Raw genomic sequence first — 8,765 nt, forward strand, 5'->3', positions numbered from 1 at the left:
TTTCCTCAATTCTAGATTTCTATCCATTGTTTACAAGTTCCACAACAACAATCGGTACTATGTAACACTAATATTGAAGTAATATTAAGCTTAATCTTATCAATTTTTTTCTAGTATTTTGTCTAGTAGGTTTCTTCTCTTTCCAGCCAAGAGAATTATATTACAAATATTTATCCAAACCAGCAACAATACACATTAACACATGACTGACAGAATGCCTGACGACTAATGACAAGTTTGACGCAGTGTTACCATTTAAGATTTTGATGTTACATTATTACATTTTTCTCATCTTTAAAAGGCTGATTATATAAACTGGCAACCTCTCTGTACCGGTACGGCAGCGTTCCGAGATCCTAGTTTCGAATCACAGGTCGGGGGAACTGATATTTGGGTTTTTAGTTGTTCTCACTTCTCAGTATCAGCCCGGAGTCTGGAATTCTTGTCCGATATGGCGATAGGCTTGCTCCCTATCACATCATGGTTCGAAAGACACTTGGCGAAAAATGGGTACCCTGGTTACGCCACTGCATACCCCTTGGAGATAAATGCGTGTGTGTCATTTGTAAATACATATTTTTTGTAATGACATACGTTCTGTCAGCGCTAAAAGAGATAGTGTTGGCTGTTAATTGGTCAAGTCAGAAAAATAAAATATGTACCGACTCACTACAATCGTGATAATTAATTTTAACTGAATGACGAGGCATGGCAAAGGTCATGTTAAGATTAAACACGCAGTAATAAAACATACAATATGAATAAACATATTTCATTTATTTTTTGGTTAGGTATGCACATATTATATGTATTCAAACAAAATGACCGAATTTTTATTGCGACTTGATTTCAATTCTGGTTAGATGGTAAATGTGTTAAAAGTTCTTGCGTTTGGTTCAATCTCTGACGTGCACTAATGCGTCTCCATAACACGGGGCATTCTGTATTTTCGCATTTCATTACTTGACTATGTCCACAACAAGATTCGCAGATCTGAAACAAAACTTTGCATATACTAATGCTAATAAAACCGTCTCTTTAATACCTGATAATATCTGACCTCTCAAATCACAGGAAAAACCTTTATTGAAAAAGAATACACTACGCAAATTAATAAATTTATTCAGGGTCTGTTTCCAAATATGACATCAATATTACATTTTATTGTGAATATTACATTTTAACGGTGAAGGAAAACATCGTGAGGAAACCTGCACATCTGAGAAGTTCTCTATAGGAATTTCGAAGATGTGTGAAGTCTACCAATCCGCACTAGGCCAGCGTGGTGGACTAAGGCCTAATCCCTCTCAGTAGTAGAGGAGGCCCGTGCTCAGCAGTGGGCAAGTATATAATACAGGGCTGATATTATTATTATTATTGTTTTAATTAGTTTATTATTATTAAAATAACCTTTGATCTTCAAGTAATATAAATTATTAATTAGTTTTCCATATGATAAAGAGTTTTTATTGTCTTATATAAATCAACGTGAAAACCAATGAGTAAATTGGCCCAACGACAAATAAAAACATATTCTCTTAGTATTGCCAGATTTGTTTTGTATAATTCTAAAACATTGGCAAAAACCGCCGTAGGTGATTGTGAGCACTGACAAACACACGGCAGACAGTTTTTTAGGCGTTATATAATGAAGATCTTAATAATATGTGAGCTTATAGGGATAAACATTCTTGTAACTTCTGTATATAGGTTAAAATCTTTCTGAAAAAGTTGGGAAGCATAATATTATCCGTTATTATTTATAAGGTGCAAGCAGACTATTTACGTACTTTGTTACAATAGGAGACTTCCGCACCGGCGGAAGCCAGCCTAGAGCTGAGCATAGCGGCAGCGCGCTGCGTGTGCGCACATTGTGCGCATACGGCGCCCGCCCCGCCCCGCCACTCGCGCGCCACACACCGCGCACCGCTCGCGAGACATGTAGCGCGCGATGCCACCCGTGTGTACCAATTCAGCTTGCTGCGCAATTTTGCAATACCCGAGCTCACTCCACCTATTGCAATTTAAAAGTATATTAGTTAACGTTTGGATGGTTATAGGAAAATATATTTATAATTTATAATAATAATTACCATGTCGTTATTATCTATCTATTACTGCAACGTGGACCTTAATTACAAGTTTAATCACTTTAATGTATCGCCTAATGATGATAAAAAAAAGTGTTGTTTAAGACACACAGGTTTAATTTGACTGACCATTTGAAGACATCGACGCCGAGGAGCGAGAGGCAGCGGTGCAGCGGCGGCAGCAGCACGCGCGTGGCGTAGTAGGCGACGTGCGGCCGCGCGGCCGGCTCGCGCAGCAGCTCGCGCGGCGTGCGCGCGCGCCGCACCAGCGCCGCGCCCGGCGCGCCCGCCGCCACCGCCCACGACACGCGCCAGCCTGCGCGGGGCACCGCGCGCACGTCGCGGCTAGCTATGCGTCTGCTCGCACAACATTACATTATGATTCACTATACCGCTCTGAATACACTTCACAATTATGACTTGAGACCGAAACTGAATTTCGATTTCTTTAATTTGGACTCGAACCGAAACCGACGGAAAATACGATGGATTAAGTATTATAGTTTTATTCATAAGATTTTAATACATGTATATTTGTTGAATGTGATTTACTTGCGTCTATGTTTACTGACTTGGCTATTTCGTTGGGCGGTGCGGCGGCGCCGGGCCGGTAGCCGGCGGCGCCGTGGTACTCGCGCGTGAAGAGCAGCTGGTGGGGCGGCAGCGAGCCGTCGGCCAGGCGCGCCAGCAGCGCCTGCGTGCGCCGCTTCACCGCCGACACGTCGCCGCGGGAGAACAACTCGCACAGCGACTGCTGCAGCAACTGAACATAAAATATACTACTATGTAATGCATAATATATCAATCTTTTTTTTCTCATCATCGGTGCGTCACATATAAATTCGACACGTCATGTCTTTTTTTATCTTTACCAGTCTTAAATTAAAATGATTTGATACTAACACGAATTAAACTATAAACACATCACGCTTTTATCACCGAACGAGTAAGCCGAGCTACAATCGGGCCTCCACTTTCGCCATGTGTGTTCCGTGATGTTATTGGGGGCAAGCGAATTTAGGTGAGGCTAGAATGAAGGGATCAAAATGATTTGTCCTCACTCGAACAGTAGCATTGATTTATTGGATAGAGATTGATAAATGACCTTACGATTTTTCTTAGCAACTATTCATTATATAGCAACAGATAATAGTTTTGAAAAATACAATTGTGTTGAAATACCTTCACACCAGCAGGACAACCGTCTCTCCGCACAGTTTCTATGCCCTTTGCTTCATACACGGGCGTTTCTTGTTGTGCACTTTCGTACATGTAACCCACATAACGCTTCTTTGTTTGTAAAATGCACGGCTGATAAACCTGAACCAAAATAAAGGGATTACCACTTCAATTTCAAACATTCAGATGTATTTTAATTATAGATAATTCAAGAGTATGACTATACCTTTTCCAGTTTGAGTGCAACTGGCGAGGGATTATCGGCGGTGACGGCGTCTGCTATCTGTTGGCCGATTTCGAAGGCTTCCGCTCTCGTGCCGCCCGGGACCAACACGAACATAGAATCAGTGTCTCCGTACACTACCTATAAAATATATATATTATTGCTTTGAATGACGATACGAGCTTGCCGTTCGCCTGACGGTAAGCGATACGACCGCCCATAAACAGTAGAAACACCATGCAACACCTTGAATTACAAAGTATTGTTTGGTATTACATTGCGCTCCCCATCCTAAGACCTGAGATGTTAAGTCTTATTATGTCCATTAGTTACACTGGCTACAATTGATTGGATACCTTCAGCAAATTTATCGATAAGATATTGATTTTTTAGATGAGTGACTTCAATAGCTTTGACGTCATTATTAACAGTGTGAAAATTTTTTATTTGCCAAACATAAACTTTTACTTAAAAATGAGGTCCCTTGTTATAAGGAAAAAAATTGCTGATTCAAAAATTCAAGAAGTCCTTATAATGTTTACGTCCACTCTACTTGACGGTCCAGACTGCAATTAAAACTGTCTGTGCTACCTAATGACCAATCAGATATACTTTTTATAACTACCCACAAATGCTAAATGACACAGTACAGTAGAGCAAACTAATTTTGCAGATAAAGAATGAACTCGTGGTTTTCATTCTATCTCTTAAATTCGACATTAATAATGGACTAAATAATAAATATTTGCTGATAAATGATACTGCAGACACTATTGAGTCTTGTTTCTATACTCTAGTGGTATACGATTACAATGACCGAATATTGACCTAACACACCTATTGTAAAGACGTAATGAATCCAGAAATTCTTCAAGGACGATCAAAAAATTAATCCTGTCCAAGTGTGTCGCCAAGGGGGATGGGCGACTGAGCCCAATAGATTCGGGAATAACGTATGGGAATTGCTAAATTGTACGCTCAAATACACTCTGTTCTATGTTATTGTTAAAAGCAGGAGTCGGAGTGGGAAGGAACATGTGCTCTCGACTTTACGTACAATTTATACTTTTCTTATTCTCCATATCAACTTGCCCCCAATCAATTGTCGCTAACATTTTTCAGGATTACCTTAGCATTCCAATGTGAGTTCTGTACTAATTTGATGGCGCGTTCCAGCGTCTCCTGCCTTTGCGACGACGCTGTCCCCCACTTCGACGCACGGCATGCGCCCGCTGAAGTTGGCCGCCGTGTAGCCGTACGTCACGTTCGCAATTAACTTCAGACCTACAAAAAATAAAGTAGATGCAAGTTAATTTTGTATTATAAATTATTTTTTAATTTATTATTATAATAATAATAATCTTTATTGCCACAATTATATAAATGTACATTTTATTTTAAATCCATGACTCTCGAACTAGTGTATTATTTATTGCTAATACTTTTACGCATATATGTAAGTGTGTCTAATGTGTATATTGAAAATGGTTAGATTTACTGTCCGTCAATATAGAACACATGTACACATTCACATTTATATTAGTAGCATATGTATAATATTATTTAAGCGTACCTAACTGCCTGGAATGCATTGCTTTCTTCACTGTTTCGTCGGTCTGTAGTTTCATGTTCTTCTTAACAGCTTGTCTTGCCGCGAGGATCCTGCGCAGGAGCGCCGGCAAAACTCCATGACGGACGGAAGGTTTTACGAAGCCCACACCGACCGGTGACCAATGCACCAAGCCCTTCTTTACCAGAGTTTCTAATTTCGATTGGGGTATTCGTAGTCGCCAAGCTCCGAACTCGTAGGCGGAATTTCTATACAACATGAAAAATAATATTGAGGTGCAGGTAATATCTATACTAATATATAAAGCTGAAGAGTTTGTTTTGTTTGAACTCGCTAATCTGGGGAAGTACTGAACCGATTTTGATTCTTTTTTTTACTTCTACGCAGCTAAATTACTCTTGAGTGCTATGGGCTATTTTATCTTGGGAAAATACAAAACGGACTTTTAACTTGGAAGAACTCTTTTACGCTGGCGGATCGGCCAGAAATATAAAAATAATGTGTGAAATATTATAGCATCGAAATTGTATTACAAGAATACCAAAAATTTAAGTTGCGGTTGCAAATTGTTTTCATGGTTAACAAGACGTAATGAAAATGCAATTTGGTTTCTATATTTAGGTAGGTATTTCAATTAATCAATATATATATCTGAATAAAGTAATTCTTACCCATCAATGTTCTGAACTCGGCCAATGCAAGTTGAAAACAATAATTATAAGCTATCATCATTGACGGATAGAGGCTTTGAAAGTCTAACACTATAACTGGATCTGAGTAGAATCTTGATTCTGTAATTAAAGAAAATAAAATTCATTTAAAACTTCATTCCAAATATAACAGAATAGAATACAAGAGCCTTATTCTCTGTGACACATATTTTTATATCACGTTTAAGGAAATACAAATTAGCATACAGAATACCATTCCACGCTAATTTCACAAGGATAACGCAATATGGCCGTGTTATGCGTATATACTGTCATAGAATATAAGGCTTTGATCTACAATCCATGTTTAGTGACAAATGGTGAGAAATGGGAGTCGACTACAAATGAAAAGTAATAATTAAGACTATAAACAAATATAGAGATCAAGTTAATTCAATGGTAAATAAATAAATAAGATATAATACGTTACCAGGTTCAAATATGAGGGGCAGGCATTCAGGCGCCCGCATAGCCGCCCTCTGTTTGACGGTTGGCGAGAGTGCCACTAGATTTAGCGGTCTGGCAGCACGAAGCATCAAAGATTCCACACGGAACTGCGACCCTCTGGACAGTACCTCCCACCATTGAAGACCGAACAGTCTCGCGAGTTCTGATGTTCTGTCTAAAATAAACAATTTTTTAACAATCATCCAGGTCTGCCCTCTTCTTTGATATAATTTTTGAATCACTGATATTAAATTATAAAAACAATACGTAAGAATGAGGTAATCAGGAATAGTTATTTTGAATAAAATTCTCTACTCACTTATAATATCTAATTTTTCCAACATTCTAACAGTGCCAGATAATCTCGTAAGGTAATACTCCACGGGAATCCACCGAAATATCTTCGACTCATCACTCCACCACTCTGATAATTGAGCATAACTGTAAGTAGGGACTCTCTCTTTAATATCTCGTACATACAGTTCTCGAAACTGTAGCTTGATAACGCTAATTCATGTCGGAATAGGCGCCACACGTTAAATATAACTCGTCCAATAATCTTCCCTTCCAAATCTTTATCATCGCTTCTCCATCGTTTTTGTCTATTTTTTTCTGTTATCCGAGATATGTCTTTTATAATATCAAACCTAACACTTGGGCTCTTTCGAAAATGTAGCCCCACGAGTTCATTTCTATTTCATACCCACACATAATATCAGGGTTATGCTTATTAACTATTTCGATTAACTTTTCTATGATTTCCATTTCGCTAGGCACGTATGTTACGTGACAATCGAAAATGCACCTATCTAAGTATTTCGGTAAACTCGTTGCATCGATTACTAAAATTTCCGTATAAGATTTTGTTAGGAAATGATTTTCGGGGCAGTCGTTTGTCACCGTGTAAAATATTGCTTTTATGGGGTCCAATGCGGGATCCGGATTATAATCCCCTCTAACAGATGTGTGTACTTCCACCAACATCAGTGTAAGGAAATTTACCTAAAATGGTAAAATAATCAACAGCATAATCATTATATTATATTCCAAAATTAATTAATAAATTTTTCAAATTTGTTATAACTTACTTCAACTGTTGATGATTCGATTGAACTAGTTGTATCTTGCTTATTATCAACATTTCCGAAGCACAGAAAAGATCCATCAGGATGCATAGTCACTTGCAATGTATCATTGGTGTTTGGTTTTACCTGCTCAAAATATTAGCAATTATTATTAGAAAACGACTGTGTCATTGTCTCAAAAATATGTAAAAATAATGTACTTCATCTTCCTTACCTTATCACTAGCTTCAAGACTTAAACTACTATTGATTTCTTCTTCATTCAAGCCCAAAGCTTGAGAATTTTCCAATTCGTCGATATTTTTATTTATGTCATCTTGATCTATGTGATTTTCTTCAGATTTGATTGAAACATTTTTCAATAACCATTCCTTAACTCTTTTCCTAGTTGGAGGTCTAATCACTGGTTCCAAAACACACTTTCTACTTCCGGCTAATAACGTTTTCAGGACTTCTGGTTTCGTCGCTTCTTGAGACATCTCATTGGTTTGTAAAAATAATAACTGCCGCCACTCTTCTATACTAGTAGTATGCAAAACTTTTTCGAATGGTTTCTGATCTCGAGACAATTTACTTATAACCTTTAGTAGAATTTGACCAATTTCTACTTTATCACCCACATCCCTGTGATCAGAATAAAAAGGACTGGGATTTCTCATCTTTGAAATTTTATATTCTTTTAAAGTAGAAATAACGTCACTTTTGGTAGGGGTTTTATTAATGGTGTTAACAGTTTTTGCCGGACATAGATTTATTTATTACATCTAGCGACACTGTGTCATTCTCCTTTTGATTTTGTTTACGTCATAAAACTTTGCGTTGATGTCTATGTTTCTTGCATTTATTGATTTTTCTATATTAATATCTCTCTCACATGTACTTATATATTCATCGGCATTAAATTCTAACGAATTATTAAATATTTTGGACGAATCATAAAAGCTCATAATACCTAATTTATTACCATCGAAAGATGACTGCGAATCATTCATGGATGTGTCAGGTATCCGACTAGTTTCGTTTTTAAAATCACTCGTTGATGGGCCTGCAATAGGCTCGTATTTCTTCTCAGTATCATAATTTTCAGCTATAGTTGGTTTAGAATTACTTTTTATTGATTCCTTTTTAATTTGTTTATTAACTAAGTCAGTAACAGTTTTATTGCTTATTTCAGGCATTTCTACATCTTGGTCTATTATTTTAGAAGTATCAAGAACAGAATGCGGCTCTACTTTTATATCTTTTCTTAAATGTGAACCAGTTATGTTGATTTCTTCTCTTGAAGTGTCTATCTCATCAACTTGACTAATATTTAAATGAGAATTTTCATTACTTCCATTATGGTGTATAATGGTTTCATTTTTCTTATTTTTGGGTTTAGACAACCCCAATTTTAACCTTATCCTTCTTTTTCTGACTTTCTTAACGTCTAAAACAAGAACTGAGTACTGAATCCACAAAA

General features: G+C 37.4%; 1 protein-coding gene across 1 annotated transcript; it reads right to left on the reverse strand.

Moving 5' to 3' along the window:
* Nucleotides 1-762: 762 nt before the first annotated feature.
* LOC119192753 (DNA polymerase zeta catalytic subunit-like) lies at nt 763-8,009 on the reverse strand. The gene is given in 18 exon segments (XM_037446521.1): nt 763-993; nt 1,791-1,895; nt 1,897-2,014; nt 2,220-2,447; nt 2,663-2,853; nt 3,273-3,410; nt 3,496-3,633; nt 4,621-4,678; nt 4,680-4,776; nt 5,066-5,310; nt 5,734-5,767; nt 5,770-5,853; nt 6,203-6,394; nt 6,539-6,682; nt 6,685-6,864; nt 6,867-7,221; nt 7,308-7,430; nt 7,519-8,009. Coding segments are annotated over 18 exon segments (3,018 nt in total). The 5' UTR covers nt 7,963-8,009; the 3' UTR covers nt 763-849.
* Between the last annotated feature and the right edge of the window lie 756 nt (nt 8,010-8,765).

This window comes from Manduca sexta, unplaced genomic scaffold (assembly GCF_014839805.1).
Source record: "Manduca sexta isolate Smith_Timp_Sample1 unplaced genomic scaffold, JHU_Msex_v1.0 HiC_scaffold_3128, whole genome shotgun sequence".
NCBI lineage: Eukaryota > Metazoa > Arthropoda > Insecta > Lepidoptera > Sphingidae > Manduca > Manduca sexta.